At 52.3% G+C, this 22093-nt stretch overlaps 8 protein-coding genes across 8 annotated transcripts; 4 read left to right on the forward strand and 4 right to left on the reverse strand.

Annotated features, from left to right (window-relative positions):
• Window positions 1–1880: 1880 nt before the first annotated feature.
• On the forward strand, window positions 1881–3479 carry CLUP02_10801 (DEAD/DEAH box helicase; the record flags this gene model as incomplete). The annotated part of the gene is made up of 4 exons (XM_049289773.1): window positions 1881–2107; window positions 2162–2647; window positions 2698–2935; window positions 2988–3479. 4 exons carry the CDS (start codon window positions 1881–1883, stop codon window positions 3477–3479), a joined length of 1443 nt encoding a protein of 480 aa, XP_049146918.1.
• A 2018-nt stretch (window positions 3480–5497) lies between these two features.
• Window positions 5498–9011, forward strand: CLUP02_10802 (uncharacterized protein; the record flags this gene model as incomplete). The annotated part of the gene is made up of 3 exons (XM_049289774.1): window positions 5498–5521; window positions 5576–5885; window positions 5941–9011. 3 exons carry the CDS (start codon window positions 5498–5500, stop codon window positions 9009–9011), a joined length of 3405 nt encoding a protein of 1134 aa, XP_049146919.1.
• Window positions 9012–9495: 484 nt separating this feature from the next.
• Window positions 9496–13998, reverse strand: CLUP02_10803 (uncharacterized protein; the record flags this gene model as incomplete). The annotated part of the gene is made up of 2 exons (XM_049289775.1): window positions 9496–11216; window positions 11553–13998. The coding sequence occupies 2 exons, from the start codon at window positions 13996–13998 to the stop codon at window positions 9496–9498; spliced, it is 4167 nt and encodes a 1388-aa protein (XP_049146920.1).
• A 78-nt stretch (window positions 13999–14076) lies between these two features.
• CLUP02_10804 (uncharacterized protein) lies at window positions 14077–14883 on the reverse strand (the record flags this gene model as incomplete). Its single annotated transcript, XM_049289776.1, has 4 exons — window positions 14077–14359; window positions 14416–14476; window positions 14544–14658; window positions 14761–14883. 4 exons carry the CDS (start codon window positions 14881–14883, stop codon window positions 14077–14079), a joined length of 582 nt encoding a protein of 193 aa, XP_049146921.1.
• A 243-nt stretch (window positions 14884–15126) lies between these two features.
• CLUP02_10805 (uncharacterized protein) lies at window positions 15127–16154 on the reverse strand (the record flags this gene model as incomplete). The annotated part of the gene is made up of 6 exons (XM_049289777.1): window positions 15127–15209; window positions 15297–15349; window positions 15436–15576; window positions 15765–15798; window positions 15901–16033; window positions 16116–16154. The coding sequence occupies 6 exons, from the start codon at window positions 16152–16154 to the stop codon at window positions 15127–15129; spliced, it is 483 nt and encodes a 160-aa protein (XP_049146922.1).
• A 131-nt stretch (window positions 16155–16285) lies between these two features.
• Window positions 16286–17434, forward strand: CLUP02_10806 (enoyl-CoA hydratase/isomerase; the record flags this gene model as incomplete). Its single annotated transcript, XM_049289778.1, has 3 exons — window positions 16286–16637; window positions 16835–17218; window positions 17325–17434. The coding sequence occupies 3 exons, from the start codon at window positions 16286–16288 to the stop codon at window positions 17432–17434; spliced, it is 846 nt and encodes a 281-aa protein (XP_049146923.1).
• A 340-nt stretch (window positions 17435–17774) lies between these two features.
• Window positions 17775–18174, reverse strand: CLUP02_10807 (RNA polymerase II transcription factor B subunit5; the record flags this gene model as incomplete). Its single annotated transcript, XM_049289779.1, has 3 exons — window positions 17775–17822; window positions 17911–18059; window positions 18156–18174. The coding sequence occupies 3 exons, from the start codon at window positions 18172–18174 to the stop codon at window positions 17775–17777; spliced, it is 216 nt and encodes a 71-aa protein (XP_049146924.1).
• Window positions 18175–21559: 3385 nt separating this feature from the next.
• On the forward strand, window positions 21560–22093 carry CLUP02_10808 (uncharacterized protein; the record flags this gene model as incomplete). Its single annotated transcript, XM_049289780.1, has 1 exon — window positions 21560–22093. One exon carries the CDS (start codon window positions 21560–21562, stop codon window positions 22091–22093), a length of 534 nt encoding a protein of 177 aa, XP_049146925.1.

A 22093-nucleotide genomic window follows, 5' to 3' on the forward strand; every position in this document is an offset into this window, starting at 1 on the left:
GTTTATAATAAGAATACTATTTTTAACTACTTAAGGGTAGTCTTATCGGTCGTCTAGCTATTATTTATTATTATAAACTCCTAATTAGTATAAGGGTTAAGTTTAAATAGAAATTACTACTATTATACCGACTTTTTTTTATATATAATTAGTAGTTTAATAGTTCGATTATTAATAAAAATATACTTAATTATAAATACCTAAGTACGCGAACTAAGCTCTTTTTTTTATATTATTATAGTCTCTACTTTACCTAAAACTAGGCTATTAAATCCCTTACTCTCTAAAATACTAATCTTATTTATATTATACTTATTAGCTTATTTAATATTACTAATCTCTAGTATATTAAGTAATCTAAACTATAACTTAATTATATTAGTAATAGCCCTATTTAGATACCTCGAATTAATAATACGACTTTTCTAAACTTTAATTAATAAGTTCTTTTTTAAAAAAGCGTCTATTTATCTCTTTTTAAGAGGATTTATATCCCCCTAGGATCTTAGAACTTACTTAGCGAATTTTATAAGCTATTTATAAGTTAGTATAACGCCTAGATTATATTAAATACGAACTTATTAAGCTAGCTAGTCTTCTTATTATAAAAGAAGCCTCTAGAGGTTTATAAATACTATTACCCTCGTTTAGTAGCCTCTTTTATAGTTATAAAAAGTTAACTTTAGAACTCCGAACTTAATTAAAGCCCGATTAACTAAGAGACCTCTTTTAATAGCCTTAAGAGCTTAAATAACTTTATTTTTAATATATAAAACTATTATATATTAATAAATAAGTATATAAAAAAGAATCATATTTAGACGATTTTTGTAATTGTTATAGTAGTTTAAAAATCGTGGGTAGGGTTTTAATGCGGTGGCTGGGATGGAGAAATGGGGTGGCCAAAAGGGGGGGGTGGCCAAAAGGGGGTGGGTCGACTTACGGAGTACAGGGGTTTCGGATTCGGGTTCCCCAAGCTGCACGAAAGTCTACTGGGTTTGCTATGCTCGATGGATGCGCCGGAGATTAAATAATTCCATGCCGTGTGCTGGTATTCACCTCAAGGCTCAATCAACATCACACACTGCTGATTGCATGAATGACGTCGTACTCCAATGAAAAGAATGGCCCGTGGACAGGGCAACCCCAATGACCTGAAGCTCTTGGGCTCAATTATGTGTTTGGCCGTAGCAGATTGGAAGTCATGTCACGTGCTACGCCCAAAAACTATGGAAGGTACATCAATGATCAGGTACCTTACCCAAGGTAGAAGAAGCCATGACTTCTGGGTTCCTTCCTTTTGCCTTACCTCAGCCACCTACCTCCAACTTCAGCTAAGGTAGGCGCACTCTTGAGCCACCCTTGCCGGTTAAATGTCGGTAGGAAGGTGAGCTTTCCGTTCCTGATTCAGGCCTTGGTTGTTAGGCGACAAAAATGCCCCGCGTAGCCCCGCCATCGGTTTGGAGTGCTCAGTCACAGGCAGGAGTGACAGACGACGTAGCTTCCTAGAATTAATTTTGGTTTGGAAGCTCCAAATCCGTCATCGCAAAACAAACTAAATTCCCCGACTGAACTGCCCGGTTTACACAACCACGCAAAGAAAGACCAGCCTAATCGCATGTAAGTCAATTCATCGTTCTGCTTCCGGCCTTCTCTCTCCCCAATTGAGTTTCCTCTGCAGATTCGTGAAGTTGCCATTCGCTAACCTGCTGTTGAAGCCGCACAGGTGAAGGCTGACCATACCGCTACTTCCCTTTGACTGCCACCAACCCTCGACAAACCGCCAAGTAAGACTTTCGACTATTGCAGCTGGCTATATAGTCGATTTTTAATGCCTCTCCTTTAGAACTCACACTTGACCGCGCCTATCCTCAGTCACGATGGCCGACCTTGCTAGTCGCATCACAGAGCCACCGGCCGAGGGCGCGGCCCCGGAAGCTACTCAGGCAGTCCAGGAAGCCCAGGAAGCTGAAGTCCCTCAGGCCGACGGAGCTGCAGACTCTGGCCTTATCGAGAATACCTACGATGTCGACGTCAAGCTGGGCGACCTCCAGTCCGACCAGAACAGTACTCTCTATTCGGTCTCAAACTTTTCCGAAATGAACCTGTGAGTGCACAGTCGAGTCGAATACTTACAGGTTTCTAATACGCGATTGTACAGTCGCGATGAGATTCTTCGTGGTCTTCTTTCCCTCAACTACCAAAAGCCCTCCAAGATTCAGGAGAAGGCCCTTCCCTTGATGCTGACCGATCCCCCTCGGAACATGATTGCCCAGTCGCAATCTGGAACTGGCAAGACGGCTGCCTTTGTCGTTACTACCCTGTCGCGAGTCGACTTCTCACAGCTCGAGCAACCTCAGGCACTGATGCTGGCTCCCAGTCGCGAACTTGCTCGTCAGATTGAGGGCGTTGTGCGCAACATCGGCAAGTTCTGCGAGGGTCTCAACGTTGCTGCAGCTCTTCCTGGTGCTTTGGAGCGCAATGCCCCTGTCAGAGCCAATGTCATTGTTGGAACACCTGGTACCGTCATGGACATCATCCGTAGACGTCAGCTGGATGTCTCCAAGCTTCGGCTCCTCGTTATTGACGAGGCCGACAACATGTTGGACCAGCAAGGTCTGGGCGAGCAGTGCCTCCGTGTTAAGAAGTAGGTTGACCTCTGAATATGTCTATTGAGAACTGGGCTAATGATAACAGCATGCTGCCCCGCGACATCCAGATCCTTCTGTTCTCCGCCACTTTCCCTGACAAGGTCATGGGCTTCGCTGAGAAGTTTGCGCCCAAGGCTGATCAAATCCGTTTGAAGCACACCGAGCTCACCGTCAAGGGCATTTCTCAGATGTACATCGATTGCCCTACCGAGCAGGACAAGTACGAGGTGCTGGTGAAGCTGTACGGTCTCATGACTATTGGCTCCTCCGTCATCTTCGTCAAGGTAAGACCGACGTAATCTTGGAAGCTTGAGCCTGACTAACCGCACAATGCAGACTCGTGAAAGTGCGGACGAGATTAAGCGCAGAATGGAGGCAGACGGCCATCGTGTTTCCGCCCTCCATGGTGCCAAGGACGGCCCAGAGCGCGATCGTCTCTTGGAGGAGTTCAGAACCGGCCAGTCCAAGGTTCTTCTCACCACCAACGTGTTGGCCCGCGGTATCGATGTGTCTAGTGTTTCCATGGTCATCAACTACGATATCCCCATGAAGGGACGTGGAGATTCGGAGCCTGACCCTGAGACCTACCTGCACCGCATTGGCCGCACAGGACGTTTCGGCCGTATCGGTGTGAGCATCAGCTTCGTCTACGACAAGAAGAGTTTCTATGCCCTCAAGAATATCGCAGATTTGTACGAGATTGATCTCGTCCAGCTCGATGCCAACGACTGGGACCAGACCGAGGAAGACGTGCAGAAGGTCATCAAGTCCAACCGCGCCAAGGCTGCATTCGCACCCAGCGCGACCGATGCCAGCGTCAAGTCTTAGTACTGATTGATCGCTCAATGGGTCGTTGAGGGAAAGGTAGTGCGTGATATGAACGGAGGGCCGCGGCGGATAAATCTGGCACTTCAGACTATGGAGGGCCCGTTTTAAAATGGTTGTCAATCTGGGACAGGGTGTAAATGTGGAAGGCCTCAGGTGAGGTCATAAGCCTCTCAGCAGAGGCTACGAAAAATGAGATACCATGAACGGAGACAATGGAAATTCCTGAACACTGATAATGATCTTCAGGCTGATCATTCTGATCAGCTGACTTGCACCCTTCGACCCTGTGTACCTGGTGGCTTCGCTAGAAATCAGCTAACAAACACCAATAGAGTATGCGGTTCTTCTGGAAACGATATTCACTGCAATCATGCAGTGGTCTGATATCAGCGGTTATAACGGGACCATACATTAGACCTTCGGAATGGTCGGTAGGATGCGAGGTTGCGTTGGGGGTGGCTAGCTTGCAGCAGTTCGCATCACTACTCGGCCGCCGCGATGCTGCGTTCTACTCAGAAATGTAAGAGCTGAGTTAGACAAGTGCAGCGACCCCGAGAAGGCTTGGGGTCTATATGTGACTTCAAGTCGGTATGTCGCATCAATGCCTCATGGCGGATGTTTACGTTGGAGGAGCGTGTCAAGCTCAGTCGTGGTACCCAGTCATGAGCAGCAGGACTCGCTCACGTTGCATGAAGAACTCTTGTTGTCTGAGGACTGCAGAGTCAATCACATCCATCAATCTCAAAGTTGTGATTTTCGAAACGAAGGAGGCAGTCACACCATGGGAAGGGTATCGAGAAACAACTGGCCAGCGACTACATCTGACACTTGGCTACTGTGTCTGGCTAAGTGTGATCATTCATTGGTCTGCGATGGCTATGACCTGCATCACGTGATGTAATCGGCCGTTTTGGCGCCCGTTTTCGGGGCGGTTCGCTTCGACGTCTTTTGGTTTCTTGTTCGGCCTCCGCGCTTAGGAGGAGACTGGGCGCTTAAATTCGGGGGCGATGTGGGAGCACCTCAGCCACTCAATGTACATGCATCTGTTCAACAAGTGCATCTTCATTGGGTACTCGACTTTCTCGGTCTGGTATGATGGTATGCAGCAGGGGTTACATTCTGGCCTGGACCGCCACACAACTCTGGATCTTAGATGCAACTTGCAAACCTCCCCCCAGAACGAAAATAGAGCGACTCGCCCAACCAACCAGCTGGGGTGTCACCCGCCCGAAACGGAATCGGATAGGTCCCGAATTGTCTGGCCTTCGTCATTTCAACGAGATCTCCAGCAGCGGCTCGCGAGCAGACCGGGCCGCTGTGGACGTGACTGCAGGAACCGCATCCAACCCTGCAGGTTGGCGGCATAGTGAGGCAGGGCATTGGACTACCTACCCGTCGTCCACTTTCGTCGCAACGAGATTATGGCGTTTCCGGATGAAGTCACAGGAAAAGCGAAGCGAGGCGCGGTCGAAGTCGAGAGCCTCCAAGTGAGCGGCAGCGTGTCTCTTTGGGGTATGACGGAAGAGGCACCAGTGTTCCCTTCTGCCCGCGTCAACCTTCTTTCTCCTTCTTTCTTGGGACCGCCTCCATTCATGTATGAACAGTTACATGCCCGCTGCTGAGCCCCCAAAGCCGTCTGTTCTCAATTTTAGCTTTTGCTCAGCTTCTTCTTTTACACACTTTGCTTTTTGGTCGCATGGAATAGCCTCTTTCTTTTCTTGTCTCTTCTTCTCGGCTGAATCTTTCCGCAGCTGATACTCTTGGAATAATCGGGTGATACTCTATCCACAGTACTTTCTTGACTCTCTCATATTCTATACGATCTTGAGATGCGGGTCGTCTCTTAATAACCTAATAAGGACACACTCTCAATAGGTTCGTTCCCCAGTTTGTCGATCATCCCAATCAGGCTCATACACAGTCTACTCTTGAAGCTGTTGATTTCCAGACCTTTTTGTCTACCCGCATCTACCATTCACTGACGCCTCTTCAGACTTAGTTGGTTGTCAACAGACCGTATGAAGGATGGGACCTTCATCCAAGTAAGCAACATTTTGTCTCTTCTTACATATAGCGACGCTGACTTGGCTTCTTAGATGTCCTCCCGTACAATGGCCCTCAAGCCTCTTCTTTGGACACTCTCACTCATACTACCGGCCTCCCTCACCACGGCGACGTCGTTTAACCTGTCGAGCGAGATTACGCGTTTCGTACCAACGTGTGCCCGCGAATGCTTCCGTTCTCATTTGACTGCCAACTACGACCTCTCCACCTGCGGCAGTGCTCCCACTCTACAATGTCTGTGTGCCAATGTTGGCTTCTCAGGCCTCACTTTAGGGGAGGGTGCTGTGCAGTGTATCGTCGCAGAGAAGGGCATAGGTTTCTGTCGCGAAAGTGATGCGCCGCGTACGTAAATCGCGTTCTTGATATCGATCATGGCACGAACTCTAACAAGCAGTAGAGACTGTGATCGACGCAGCATACCTGATGTGCTCGAACCAACCGGGAGCTGTTCAGCCCACACACACAGCCATCATTGCAACGTTGATTATTCCTTCCTCTGGAGGTATCATCCTCGTTCCCCCAAGGACAACCACAAGGGCCACCTTATCAACATCGACGAGCCATCTCACGACTTCGATTCCGACGACTCTTATCTCGGCAACAGGCACACCGTCCATCCCAAATACGTCTACGACGTTGACTACCTCAACTGTACCTCAGGCTTCTACTACGGATAGCATTGTTACACCACCGCCATTGCCGTCATCCTCCACAGCGACACCTTCCGCATCCGCAACTGTAATCCCAGGAGCTGAGGGCGCTGACGCCGGCACCTCCAAGAGCTTGGGCACCGCTCAAGTGGCAGGTCTCGCAGTCGGTATTGCAGCTGCCCTCGGGATTGCCATCCTCGCCATATGCTTCGCCCGCCGCAAGCGCAGAAAGGACTATCCGGATGAAAAGACGGGCTTCTTCCCCGTGCGAGAGAAGGACTCTTGGGAATTCCACCCGCAAGAGGGCCCCGCCAATATCTTTCACATTTCCCCGCCTGTTCACCATGCGCAATCCCCTTCTCCGCCACCGTTACGCCAGCCCCCGGCGGCGCGTACCCGGACAAGCGGTCGCATGAGCTGGTGGCCCGGCGCGATCGGCCTTGCCGTCTCCCGGCCTGAGAGCACATCAGCTGCCTACCGTCCATCACCTCAGGCGCAGAACCGCCCAACGTCACGTCTCCTCCCAGCCAAGCCTTCTCTCTCGTCGCCAAAGCCGGTACTTTCCCTCAAGATTCCCGAGATAGACCTCACACCGTCATCGCTCCCTCGGGCAGACCAAAGCGGATCTGCACCGACAAATTCCCAAATTTTCAAGACGGCCAAGCTCACAGCGCCTCCAAAGAGCCACTACAATGCCCGCGAAAGCACAATGACGGAATTTGAAGAGGACGGCGCTATCACCTCGGCGCGCTCGGCTCGCTCAAACAACATTTGGAGACCGCCCTCGGCAACAGTGGGAAGCAATAACAACGTTCCCAAGTCTGCCACGTACTACGTAGCTGACAAGAACGGCAATTGGGTCCTAGGGGACCCCAAGAGCGCCACGCACATGGCACAGATCGCCGAGCTCGATGCGTCGGGTGCGAGCCAGGGTGGTGGCGCCAAAGCGAAGCCCTCCTATGCTGAGTCTGCCATGCTCGCTGCCACGGCCACGACTGCGGGCATGGGCCACGGAGCCGGAAGCCCCGTTGCTCCCTCCGGTCCCCGGATGATGCCACCACCCCCAGTTCTTCTTCCGCCTGTCGAGATCGCTCGAACCGGTGCCCTTGCCGCCCCGCCCGCGGCTCACCAATCCCGAACCTCGAGCGTCTACTCGCCTGCCACCACGAGACCCAATACAGTTATCCAGAACAGCGCTCTTCCCCCGTCTGCTGGAGCTCCCCACCCGGTGCCGAGCATGTCGTTCTCTCATCCCGAACCTCCACGCCGCCGGAGTAACTCTCTCGGCCGCCGCAGCTCATCAAAGTCGAAATCCACAGGGTCCGCCACTGCTCCTTTCCCTCCTCCCGCTGCATCAATATCTACAGGCGCTGGGAACCCACCGCATCGGTCTGACAGCCATGACTCCCACGCGTCAGCCACGACAATCGCGTCCTCCGTCGCGAGCGAGGCCGAGCCCGTGATTGAGCAAAGCGGTCTCTCCCCTGTCGTGGAGTCACCTGCCTCAAGGGGATCCCCAAATGTCGGACACTCACCCGTCTCCTACCCCGTCATCCCCGGCCGCACCAGCTCCAAGCCTGGCTACAACAACCTCCGCCTGCTGGCTCCTCCCGCTCGGCCTTTTGCTGCGTTTCCCGCCGGACAGCCCAGTCCCACGCTCGGGATGATGCAGCAACAGCAGCAGCAGCAACAGTCCCGAAACGGACTGTACATGGCCAGCCACGACGTCCCCCGTAAACCCGTCGGCCCTCGCCCCCGCCCAGCCGGTCCCGTCACCGACCCCAGCAGGATCGCCACCGGGTCGCCCTCGCTCCGCCTCGTGACCCCGTCTCCTCCCCGTTCTTCCTCCTCCGATAACAGGAACAATTCCCAAGGCCTCCAGCAAGAGCCCCACTGGGAGCCCGCGCAAACCCAGAGGCCGCCGCAGATGAGACCCCTCTACCCGCCGCCTCTGAACCCCAAACGGCCCAGGCTCGAGCGCAACGACGACATCCACCCGCAACCGCAGGCCGCGCAAGTCCAACAGGCGCCATTTCTTAACCAGGAGCCTCAGTCGACTTCGGTCCATAAGGCGCTCTGGGGGAACCTCCCTCCTCGAGCCCAGCAGCAGCAACAGCAGCAACAGCAGCAACAGCAGCAACAACAGCAGCAACAACAGCAGCAGCAGAAGCCAGCTCCCTACTCTGGTCTCCCATCACAGCAGCAGCCTCAACCTCCTCAGCAGAGACAGCAGCAGCCCCAGCAACAGCTGAACCAACAATCCTTCCAACAACGTCAACGCCGTCTCTCACAGCAACAACCAAGCCGCCAATCCATCCAACAACCCCTCCCCCCCAAATCCCCGCCCCCAAAACAGCCCCTGCCCGAAAGACCATCCTCCGCCTCCCCATCACCGCACCACATCGCAACGCAAGCCATCCGACCAACCTCGACAATCCTACAACCACCACCACCGCCAACAATCCGCCCCCCCTCCGCCTCAACAACCGCCTCCCCCACCGTCGCAACCCCCTCAACAACATCCTCCCTCCTGTCCAAACGCCTCGGCTCCGAACGCGCCGCCGCCCTCATCCTCCCCAACGCCGGCCTCCGCCACAGTCCCAACTGGAGACCCGTTCGCCCAGGGGGTAACGGAGACGGAACGGATATGCTCCTCTCCCCCGACGCCGCTCTCTTCCCTACACCTCCCGGGTTTCCATCCCGGACTGGCGGTGGTGGCGGCGCCGGGCGCGGTGGTCACTTGCCTGCTACGCCGACCTGGCAGCCGAGGCTGACGCCTACTCGACGGGGCGATGACTTGTTTTTAAATGTGCAGTGATTAAAGGTTGACAAAACTTGCATTTCGTGCCACCTTGGACGAGAACTACAGGAAAGGATTGTAACCATCATTTTTTTCTTTTTTATACGTGACGAAGACAAAGAACCATCTATACCCACACTCTCTACGATATTTATCGACATTTTCTTTTGCATATCTGTATCCGTAGCACTTTCCTTTTCACTACTCTCCTTAGATCTGATAATATTGATAAGATGGACGGAGGGCGAATGTAGATGAAGATACTAGGCAGATGGGCTTGCATTACCGGAGTTGGTTTCCGAAAAAAGGATTTTCATTCTAGCTCTTCTACCAATATTGTGTATACTAAGGTACATTGACTACGAACTTTTGGTCTTTCTTCCCTCAAGAGTGTCTGCTCGTCATTGTAGGTGCCCTCATGCAATACCGTCCTGGTGACGGCCTCTTCTGCTCGTAGGAAATTCTACATTTATCTCATACCGAAGCACTCCAATCTTGTCTCTCATTCTTCCTTGACCATTTGACCTCTGAGGCATTCTCGTTCACTGTAGACATCCTCAGGCAATCGGGGCCGATGCCCACCTGACATGATGTCCTCCAAGGAGGTCATCTCAATAGAAGAGTGTCCACTTCCATCGCTTGTCGCACTTCGATGGTTTCGCCGCGAACGTGAGGTCCGGTTATGCTGGCTTCGCTGGCTCCGCTGACTCCGTTGGCTTCTTTGACTCCTCTGACTACCTCTTCTCACAAGGTCTTTGACATCGTCAACGATATCACTCATGACATCGCTGATTTGGTCGTCAAGTGCATCTATCCCAGCATCGAAAGCTGCTCGGTTCAGGTGCTGGTTAGCGTCTATGAGTTTGTTCCTCTTCCTGATCTCCGTGAAACGTGACAGACTACCGAGCTCGAGGACGTTGACTCGTCGTGTTTTGCTGGTGGGATTACCAACAATAAACGGACGCCATGGCTCTTCTTCAGCGATGACATCTTTGTCGTCCATCACCCCAGTTGGCATCGAGTCGCGGCGTTTGATAGATTCTCTGCGCGCAGCTGTCCACCTATCCATCGCCTCGGTCTTGCTCTCCGGAATGATCGTGACCTCCTTGAAACGAATCAGAGTCAATGTCAGTAGCATTGTCAAAATGAACAAGATTCCAGCTACAACTCCCGTTGCTGCTCTCTGACCGAGGTTACGCTGGGCCATACCGCCTAGTGCAGTTGCTCCAGCAGCGAATATGAACCCCAGGGTGTGACAAACGGCAAATCCTGCAGTCACGCGAGGGTAGGCGGAGTAATTTTTCCTCTTCTGTGCGTTGTCTGAATTCCCCCGAGGCCGACCAGTCATACCAGACTGTAGATCCGAAGTGTCAAAGGTTTCCATGATGAGTCCATTGCATTCTGAGATTGCCAGGCACGAAAGAAAGCCGATCGCAGCGGCGACAATGGCAGGCGCAATCGGATGCATTGGTGGGCCAGTCGAAACCAATGTGTAGACGATCCCAGCCAGTGGGAGGCCAATGGCGAAAATGGATCGGCGAAGAAGGTGAGATGTCCATGTTACTTGTTTGTCGAATGTCATACGACTGGTGTTTACCTGGGTGTGTCTCGCTCTGGAGAAGTAACTGGCCTTCTGGAATGGGATAGCAGCGAGTGCGCCAAATGCTATCGCAGATACCATGAGCCCGACAAAGGGTGACCGCATTCGGTAAAATCTTGAAGTCAGGGATCCCAGCAAGACGATGATGAGAACCACCTGGGCGTAAATCCAACCAGAGTAAATGGCCATGACAGCAAAACCGGGTTGTCGAAGCATCTCAAAGCAGAGTGCGACACCATGATACAATTCCTCGCCCCACCACTTGGGTCCAGTTTTAACACGATGCATCATGATTTCGCCGCGAGCAACACGCCGGGAGACATCCGTGCCAGTTCTGACTTCCACGACTGATCTTCGGAACGCCGAACGACGCACCTCTGGACATAGAGTGTTCAGCAAAAGGGCTATGGCGGTCAGGGCGATACTGATATAAAACCCGGAGTCTGGTGGGAGTTGATCGATCACCGCGGCGCCAATGAGGAAACCAAAGCCAAGGGATGCAATGTAGCAGCATGTCCAGATACCGAGCCAGACACCCATACCACCTCCGTGCCTCCTTACATCAAAGTCATCCACAACCTCTTGATGAGGATTGCTGCTCATGAGGGATGCGCCGAAAAGGTCTGTAAGTATTGAGTGGAAATTCATGCTTGCGAAACCGAGGCAGATACCCATGAAGCCTCGCGGAACCAACAACACCATTCTCTATCCAGTGAGGCTGTAAAATCTTTGAGCGCTGACAGCCAAAGCCTGAGGGAAAAGAAGTGGCATGGATAGAATCAGCCCAGTCGTGATGTATGGCTTGCGCCCATGAACCAGAGGAAGTGGCCAGCAAAAGAATGTGGGAATTGCCATCCCAAGAAAGCAGCCCACATTGCCGTTGATGATCGAGTGGCTTGTGTCTAGGATGTAGTATTGCAGTGAGGGTACTAGGCCGGCATAGATACCGACAATCATACCGATCAGGGCCGTACTGATGCAAGCCACAGCCGCGATGGCTCTCTTTCGGACTGGTGACCAGTCCCGAGCAATGGGTTGACGTCGTTTCGACTTGGCTAGACTGAATGCTTGTATACCACGGAGACTGACATGAGACTTGCCTCGTAGGCTGATCCCTCGTGGATTGCGGATCGGACGGCCGCCCAAGTCCTCCTGAGGAAGATTGTCCTCGCCTGTGTTGCGGGATAAGAAGGGTACCCGTTTCGTGCTTGCTCGAGGTCGAGTTGGCTCGCTGCTTCCTTGAGCTTGATTTCGAGTCGGGAAGTTGACTGCAGAGGAGTCATTGGATCCGTCCATGCTAGACTCTGAATCTGTCGGGAGTTGATCGACAATCTGCTTCGGCTTTGTGCGCTTCGGTTTCTTTACGCCCTTGTTTCTCTTCCTGCTCGAAACTCTGTCTGGCACAGGTCCAGCTTGCCGGGATCGCGATTTGCGTCTACGTTTGGTTTTCTTGACAACTGAACTCTTCTTACGACCAAGCATGCTCTCGAGCTCTACGGTCTGCGGAGTGAGAGAAATAGTACGGTAGAGATTGTCTACCGCACGGATTTCAGGCCGCCCGGAATGTGGAAACGTAGCAGCGCGTTTGTTTTGTGGTCCTTTTGCTTTACCGTCATCATCCAAGTCGATGTCAGAGAACTGAGAGGCGTAATCATAGGGTGCCGCTTCCTTTGAGACAGCATGCGGAGATTGTATAGCCTCTGGAGATTTTGCCTCTTCGTCGTCAGCAACCCGAGAAGCCAGTGCCAAAGCTTCTTGAAGGAGACGTTCTAGCTCCCCGAAAGTGCTTTGGAAGAAATTCTGCTCAACTTCGGTAGTTGGAAGCGTCGGTTGACGGGTCATCTTCCGCGACGCTGGACTTTGTTCCTGAGAGTTCTTCAAAGAAGCATAGGACGCTCTTTTTGCCTTGGATGGTCTTTCCGTCAACTTGGCCGTATGAGATTCGGGATTCTTCAGTAGATGCCGGAGCCACTGAGCAGTTCGCTTGTAGTCTATAGTGCTTGCTCGGGAGCGAGTTGTACTCTCCAAACGTGGCTTAGTGACTCTGCCGGGCCCCTCGGTTGCCGACTCATCTGATCCGACAGCAAAATAGGCATCCTCGTCTTTTTGGTTGCCGTTATCAGATTCGTCACTGAAGGGCCGAACTTTTGACACTCTTTGATGTCCAGCATGATGATTCAGCTCAGGGGGTTCCTGGGCAAAGGGTCGGACTTTGGAGACCGGTATATTGGTTAGCTTGTCCTTGCTCTCTTTGATTTCGATTTCTGTCGGTCCATTGATATCCCCTTCGGGCAACAAATGTTCCTTGGCTGGGTCAAACGGCCGGACCTTGGAGACTCCAGGAGGAGATTGCTGTTGGCGACGTATATTGGGGTACTCAAAGGTTGGTAGATTGAACGCTGGCCGAACTTTCATGGCATGGCTGTGTCCATCGTGCTTTGGGACAGTGACTTCGACTGTAGAGAGACAAAGATCATCTCCAGTCATAGCTCTGCGCACCTTGGCAAGAACAATTTCAGCCTCCGAAGAGGGAGATGACGAAGCAGAAGAAGAAGAGCTAGATGTCCTGTTCTCAAGTTGCTGTGGAACAGGTTGTCCAGGCACACCGGTGTCGCAGAAGTCAGCACCTTTGAGAATACCACGGTGGTGAACCTTAGTATGTGACTCATCCGGATGGATCAGAGGATCAACGCAGATGGTTTCCCGGGGAAAGTAAGGGTCGACGTTGGTCGTGGTCTCCATGAGACGTTGACTGACAGTAGGTGCAGGATTGTCTTGCATCTGGGAAGGCGAGTACTTTCTCGATGGAATGGCAATCTTTGCCTTGTTCTCAAAGCCTTTTATGTCTTCTCGTGGGTTCTGCAATTGGCTTTCGCTGACTTGTCGACTAAGGACCGGGGGCACGGGTAAATCTTTGTCAACCAACAAGGGGCGCCCGGAAGCGGTCTTGAGGAGTGCATGTCGAAATTTACAACTTTTCGCCGAAGAAAAGCTTGAAGCGACGTCCTTTTCGGGTTTCTTCAGGGATATGTCCATCATAGAAGGTCGAGCGCTAGGAAGAGGTGTGTCCTCGAAGTCTCCTCTGGTTGCGTTGGATGGCTCTCGATTTCGATGTACGATATCTTTGGTCGGATGGAAGAAGTTGGATAACATCGCAGGCTTCTCCTCCTTTGGTTTGGGATTCAGTGCAAGCTCGGCCTGTGAGGGGCAGCAGAAACCGAGTCGGAAAGTGGTCGGCGGCGAATCTGAAGATCGAGAACTGACACTACGAGGTCTGCTGCCAAGCTTTTCTGCGGAATTGTAGCGTCGCAGAGCCGTTTGCTTGTAAGTCGACGTTCTGGGGTCCGTCAGCCGCTGGACTTCGGTCGGTGGCGTCAGAGACCGAGTCCTTGTGGCCTTAGACATGAAGTTCAAAAAATGGGATGCATGAGCATTTGATAAGCGCAGTAATGATAAATCCTCCGTGTGGAGGGTGGCGTGATTCTAGGGAAGTTCCTTTTGATAGGAGGTCAAGGAACTGGGGAGGTTGTCGAGAGGATAATGGTGCTGACGACAAAATCGGAGGGCCGATCTATTGACAGCGCATGTAGTCATTGTCACTCTTCCTTGTGCCTTCTGCAAGCACCGAAATTTGGTCGGGTAGGCTCCTTCCGCCAAGTAAAAATGATGACAATCTGAAGACGAGGAGGGGGTACCTGTTGAACCGTACCTTCCATCCCCAGCGTTTGAATCATGTTGTACTAGGTACCTATCTTGCTCCAAAGATCTGGACGTCAACGAAGTACATGTATGCTTTTCTGGAGATTGAAAGTACATGGATACATTAGGATAACAACCCTCATTGCGTTCTGCTGTTGTGTTCCGCTGATACAATACATGTATGCTGTTGTTGATCATGCACTACGTTTTCACCCGATGATGAAGGTGCTCGGTGATTGTCATCTCGCAACCTCTGATGGCAACAATAGACGTGGGATAGCCTTGCTTGGACAGACGAGCATTGGTTCGTTGACCGGTTGACTCATATGGCGAGCCCCTTGGCTCCCGGATCCGACCCTCCACCAACTATTCAAGTCTTAGTTTACTGGCGATACCTCAAATCAACCGGGAGAGCTTGTGATGTAGCCACATGGACAGTCACTTATATAAAACGCCTTCACAGCGCACCTTTGACATGAAAATTACGAGGGGCACAGCAATGAGTCCATCGAAGAAGTTATTGAGAAAGGTTAGTGAGCCCCGTTCCCTGACCATACATGAGATACTCCAAGAGATGATGATAATGGACATTCACTCGCCGTACTGAACTTACAATGAGGATATCGTCTATGGTACCGGTTTCGCCTCTAATCTGATTTCCTGGATATTCAGACTCTGTACTACTTAGGACATGGCTGTATAGGAGATTGGTCGCTGACTTGTCTTCAGGTTCTGCTTCAAAGAACACTCAAGGCTCGGCATAAGCCTTACTAGTATTGAACAAGCAGCATATAGCAAAACTTGTGTAAGTAATCATTTCCTCGAGACTTGGCTCTAGTACTTTGTCCAACCTCCCTCTTCATTTCCATATTCCAACACGAGGACTCTTATCAAGGCCATCGATGTGAGGAGACGGCCTCAAATATTGTTGTGTACATCCTATAAAACGCCAAGCTATTGGTGGTTTGGGGTTGCAGCGTGAGTCATCCGGCCAGAACTCCCACCCAGTGATGTAGTGCGAGCCGACTTGGTGAGGGGCTGAGGCAGTTTGGCACCCCTAGAAGGCACTAGCATGGTTGATGACTGCGGCTTGACTTGTTCACGTCGTTTATTCATCCTAGCAGATCAGTTCGAGGATGATACAACGCAATGGAATCCAACGAAGCTTGATTTCTGGTTAAGAGATGCCCAGCAAGATCCTTTAGCTGAGCCCGAAAGGTGAAGTCAGCCGCGCAGATCGGACAACGAGACTTGTTGGTAGATGAGCCGAGAGCCAGAAACCAACTATGACTTGATAATCAGATCAAATGATGGGCGAAATCTTCTCATTCTAGAGGGCGCGACGCTCATCGCCTCGAGAAGGCCGATTGAGCACAGCCGATGTTTCGAAGCCGAGATATAGAGAAGACTCACACACCCAGGAATTCGCTCCGAATGAAACCATTCACCTAAATCAAAAGATCCATTGACACCTGAGTTGAGATCCCGCCTCGAACAGCAAGAGACCTCGAAATGTGTTCATTACATAAGATCACTTTGTGTTGTCAGAAGCAAAAAAAAAAAAAGAAGTGCAATCAATAACCCCACCCCGGCGTGTGTAGCGTTTACCCCAGATCAGGCGGGGCCACCCCTCGGTCGGGTCGGGGAAAACGCCTGCGAGACGTGCCTCGGCAACTCGGCCAGCCCCCCGTCCAGTCAGCCTCTTCGAAACTTCATCATTGCATTCGCAACATCCTGTCATCTGTACATTTGAGTGAGATTCACTGTCAACTCTACCACGCTCATCCTAAGCATCGCCGGGCTACGAACTCAGGCATACTCACATAATCACCCTGGCCATTTGCGTACCTTGATTTGAACATCTTCACATTGGTAGTCTCATCCAGCTCTCCGCCTCACCCCTCACACCACGAAAACCTCACCAAAGGCAAACCCTTCCGCTCACTCACCTCACATCACACATACATAGGCCTACATACAAACAAACAACACAATGGCACCCTTCAAAGACTACACCTACACCCACTTCCTCGTCACCTCCCCTTCCCCCTTCGTAGCCCACGTCGAGATCAACCGCCCGCAGAAGCTCAACGCCTTCTCAGAGCCCGTATGGCGCGAGTTCGCCACCGTCTTTAACCGTCTCAGCCATGACCCGGACGTCCGCGCCGTCGTCCTCTCCGGCGCCGGTGACCGCGCCTTCTCCGCCGGCCTCGACGTCCAGGACGCCGTCAACAGCCCCCTCGGCGCGGACCTCGGCGGCGACCCGGCCCGCTACGCGACGAACATGCGCCGCCACATTACCGAGTTCCAGGATGCTATCGCTGCCGTGGAGAAGTGTGAGAAGCGTATGTAACCTTTCTATTTATTGTGTTTGCAACTCTGAGTTGTACCTTTTATGGCACAAGGTTTCTTATTCTGCTCGTTCTTGATATGGCCTTGATGGTTCTCAATATGAACGTGGACATGCTTCATAATACCCAAATCCAAATCCACACCAGTCTATGAGAACGATAAAACATTTAAGCTAACACTCACCCCCCAGCCGTCGTCTGCGTCCTCCACGGAATCTCAATCGGCATCGCCATCGACATCTCATGCTGCGCCGACGTACGCATCGCCGCGCGCAACACCCGCTTCGCCGTAAAAGAAGTCGACATCGGCCTCGCCGCCGACCTCGGCACTCTCAGCCGGCTGCCCAAGCTCGTCGGGTCCACGTCGTGGGTGAAAGACGTCTGCCTCTCGGCGCGGGACTTCTCGGCCGACGAGGCGCTCGCCGTGGGCTTCGTCAGCCAGGTGCACGACTCCAAGGACGCGGCCGTCGCTGCGGGAACGAAGTGGGCCGAGTTCGTCGCCAGCAAGAGTCCTGTTGCGGTGCAGGGTACCAAGGAGCTGTTGAACCATGCGAGAGATCACTCTGTTGCGGAGAGTAAGTTAACATTCCATTTGGGGGGATGGCTATGCCCATTTATATTCTCCACTACCCTGAATTGGGCTTTGTTTCTTCATTGACTTTGCTGACTGTTTGGCTCTAGACTTGCGGTACACTACTATTTGGAACGCTGCCATGCTTCAATCAAGCGATACCAAGACTGCCCTGATGTCCGGGTTGCAGAAGAAGAAGCCTACTTTTGAGAAGCTCTAGTCAGCTCCCTTTAGGTAGACAAACGTGTGTCAACCCTTCCCTTTTGTGGGACTGCCACAATGATGCAGCCTCGTGTGAGGCAATTTGGATTCCATTCCTATAGACATTCCCGGGTCAGGGGACGGATCATGATCCCCTCCTACAAACCATACATTATACACGCGCCATGATAGTCAAGATGACATGACCGAATGCTGCTGCGGCGGCGAAAAGCACAGCGATAGGCACATGGCAGCCAGAATTTGGGAGACGATTGTCTCTAGGACACAGTGGAAGAGCAGTCGGAAGCAAATGAAGGCATGTACAATAAAGACAATTGATACACCGACTCCGTGGGCGCTCAATCAGAGTCTGAACTCTCATCGGGCTGCTGGGTCTCTTTTAACCTCTGCAAGTTATGTGTGTCAATGCCGTATCTGATATATACACATATGATATATTTGTGTGTATGTAGAACAATAAAAGGGGTCACTAACCTCATCAAGCTGTCTCTTGAGCAAACCAACCATGTTCTCCTTGACAACGACGTGCTGGTCGTCGAGATCCTCAATGATGTAGTCGTGGTTGTTGGAGTCGATATTGACGATGATGGACTTGATGGAGGGGTCGCACTCGATGAGTACTCCTGGAAAGGCGGGGCGGGAATGTTAGTAGGCCAGGGGATTATCTGGGGAAGGGCGGCTGGGCAGAGAGGGCAGGCATGTGGTGGGAGACATCTTACCTCTGATGGCGCGGGGCATCCTGGCGGTTTCGTTGGCGAGGTAAGCAAGGGGTGAAGTGAGTTATGTGCCGACGGAGTGACGCTATTCACACATATCTGGGTTGAAGCGGGCCTAACGTGATGTATCCGTAATTACCTGCTTCGCTGATGAGGTGGACGAAGCAGTGACGATGAGTTGCCTGGAGTTGGCGATGACATTTGGAAGAGAACAAGTGGGGCATTGGTCGACCAACCAGGTGTCTTGCTTCTGGTGCCTGGTTTGCCCAGAATCCACCAGTGTGCTTGCCTCACAGCAGCCTCAGGCCGTCGAATCCAAGCCAAGCTCTCCATCCGGTCCTGATGTGCAAGGGCCAATTTAAGCACCCCTGTCCGGACCCTTGACACCTCATCTGAACCCTCTTTTCTCTAGGGTCGCGTGAACAGAAGCAATCAAAAACTTGACTTTGACAGATTTTCTTGCGAGTCGCCAGACAAAGTCTTTTGGAATTGACAAAGAGGGCAACTGATTCCTGGAATGCAGGAGCTGACTGTTGGCCGAGTATGCTTGCAAATTTTGCATCCAGTGACTGACTGTAAGCTGCAGCTCGCCGTCAATCGAGAGCCTTTTCCTCATCGAATGCTCAACGGTCAACCGGGCTCAACCTGGCCACTCTAATACACATTTCCCAAACGGAAATACCGAGGCGAGTTTAATGAAGAGGCTTGAAGCTTCGGGTCGCAGGCAAGACAAGGTATCGTGAGTGCGTTTGCTGTGTGGTCTTTTTGTCCCTCAACTGTCTACAAATTCCCGAGTGCGAGTCGGTCGAACTGGATTTGAGCCTGCGGGCTGTGGGCTGCGGCCGCCCCCATCCCAGTCGAACGGATGTTTACGGACTCTTGAAATAATGCTAATAAGGTAGAGGAACTCCTGCATGTGTTTGTGTTTGCATAATTGTTTGCAAAAGTTTAGATTTTTTTGATTTTTTTTTTTGCCTTTCCGTTTGACATGCGGTAGGATATGCGATTTGGAACGAAGCGAGGAGTCTCTGAAACAGCCGCGATGTGCGAGGTGTCAGCGAGTCACGATGGAGATTGTGAGAGTTTCCTTATTTTGGCCGACGCAGCACGCTGAAGGAAGGCGTCCGAGGAAGGGAAAGTGGGAAAGCCAAGTCCGACGGGATGCACCAGCTGCTGCACCTGGGAGGAGACGGAGAACCTCGGATGTGGGTACCTCACAGAGCCGCCATGCAGGGCGGGCAGAAGAGGTACCTGTCCCGAATCTCGTCCTGGGATCCCAAACTTCCAGGTCCTGCAAGCATCCAACTGCAAGATGTGAAGGGCCCGAGGAAGGTACGAATGCCTTCGCAATGGCAGAACACGTAAGCAGCCGACGTATCCGTGCCCGTCAGATGCAAGAGCGACTCTACACACACCTTCCTTACCTAAGGTATGTTTCTCTGTTTCGCCGTTTCGCACTCGGCCGGTGGACACGTTCATCTCTTCAACAATCGATGCAGACGTTGCCCTGCTCAACACGATACTGCGACCATGTTGCTCATGACGTGCGATCCCCAAAAAAGTAGCCAAGGCTGCCCCTAAGGATTGGCATCGCGTCCTCAGGGGTGCCTCCTGTTTGACGGGGGGTTGAAATCTTGACTTGCTTGACTGGCTCCTCGTCGTCGCAGCCCCCGTTCTCCAGAGGACATGCAACGCTGATTCCCGCGTCCACATTTGGCATTGCACATGCAGCTGTCCACTGGTTACGGAGTAAATTATCCTCACCAGCTGCATGTAATCACCCTCGACACTACACTTGACACTTGACGTGCAAATATTTGCGCGGCCACTACGAAAGCATCCGTAGTCATAGCTTACGGAAATACGCACATAGCATCGTGAACGGTGAATCCGTAGCTCATCAATAGAGTCCAGCCGTCGCATCCCTTCGTCCCAAATACATCCTCCCATCTGCTCCCTCCCTCCCTCCCTCTTCTTTTCACCCCATCTTTATCCCTCGGCTGTCGTCTCTTGAAGTCCTAAACCCTTGGTTATCCTGTCTGGTTTTACCTTTTTATGCAGTGCAGCCGCCAGTAACGCACCCTTCGCAATCGCACACGGGAGCCGTCCGCATTCGCACGCCGTTCCCGAGGTCGTCGGCCATTCCTCTTGCGCCCTAGGCCCATCGCCGTCTCGTCTTTTTTATCCATTCCCAGGGCATCGTTAGCCTACTCCTCCTCGGCCCTCCTGTGCCTGGCTACCGTTCTTTAATTAAAAGTAGCTTCCCTCCGACCTTGTATCCGCGAGCTATCGGATACGAAAATCGCACATACCTGGCCAACCTTGTCTCGCCCTACAGAATAACCACAACCTAACCTTGGAACACCAGCCATTTCCCGGCCTCACCACCACGACACCACCACGCATTTGGACATCCAGCCAGCCTGCCTTGCCCGCCCGCGTTGCTTCATTTCTCGGGTCCTTCCTTCCAGCCCCTGCCTAGCTGGAATTCCCACTTTCACCTACTCCGCTATTGAGTCGTGTTTGGCATTTTACAGCCAAATATCCAATATCTCCCCCCGCCACCATTTCTTCTCAGAAAACACTCTTCTCTCCCTTCAACTTTCGCTCTGCTTTCCCTTTCTTTTCTTTCCAATCTTTTGTTACGCTGTCTCTCCCTCCCTTGAACGTCAAACTTCCAACCAATCGATCTCTCTCCAGACATCGACAGTGCTGCAACGATCTGCATTCCCCCGGCGACCTGTAATCAAGACAAGAAAAGAATTGGACCCGACTTATCCACCAACCAGTGGCGATACGAACCCCATTAGATCATCATAACCCGCAAGCTCCCTCCTTGCTTGCGTCAACCACCAACCCATCAAGCGCCCGATCTCCCCGAACTTCTCGAGTCCAGCTTCCACGTCTTCCCACCAGCTCGTCACCTTCCCGTATCTCCCGGCCTGGCTCCTGCAGCTTGTTCCGTTCAATCCGCTCCACCGCACCTGCCATAGGCTCACCAGCTGTCAAAAAGCTTGCTGGATCGAGACAGCACTAGCGAATTCCCGCCAAATCTGAGCCACGCTATGATGACGTGAAAGACCAACGTCTCGCCCTTGCACCACCATAGCTACCTCGACTATTTCCCTGTTTCGACATCTACGCCTTTGTAGTTCCGTTCAATACGGCGCCAAGGATCCTTCCCTTCGGTCCCAAGAATAGTCAACGACGCAAAGTCATCTCGGCATATCGAGCGAAAGAAAAAAAAACTCTCGTTCACCACAAAACCCATCGATTGGCAGTCATCGCTCCTGCCACGCCTACTTGAACCCTCCAATCGCGGATCTCCGAGCTCGACGATCTCTGGTCATTCGCTCTCTTCTACTCAGCCAACCCCTCATTCGCTTTACCAACCACCAACATCCATCATGTCTTCTTCTGATGGTTCCCTCGGCAGTACGGGCAGCTCATACTCGCTCTCCAACATGCCTTACACTTGGATTCTCACGCCGCTCATCGTCTTCCTCGCCCTCGGCATCATCGCAACTCTTGTTCAATTTCAACGCCGCCGCCGTCTCCGCAAGCTTGGCCTGCAACGTCCCTGGCCCCGCCGCGACTTAGAAGCGAATCGCCAAAGAGGTCAGCGGTCGTCGAGAAACGGCCGCTGGGCCTGGACCACTCGTAGCGATGAGGGCCTGGACGAGTTCGGTGAAGCCCCTCCAGCCTATGAGCCCAAGGCGAAGCCGGGTCAGGCTTATGCTCGTGAGGGTAGCTTCGAGATGGCACACCACGTCGAGCACACCGCGAGAGGTGCCATGCCTCCGCCCCCGCCCATCGGCGGCACAACAGGCGTCGGCCGTGGCTCTCTGCCTCCGGATTACGGCACAGCTACCGGCTCCACGTCTTCTTCGACTCCGCCGCCTGCCGTTACCAGCCCGCCTACGGCGATGACTAGGCACTAA

This window comes from Colletotrichum lupini, chromosome 5 (genome assembly GCF_023278565.1).
Source record: "Colletotrichum lupini chromosome 5, complete sequence".
NCBI lineage: Eukaryota > Fungi > Ascomycota > Sordariomycetes > Glomerellales > Glomerellaceae > Colletotrichum > Colletotrichum lupini.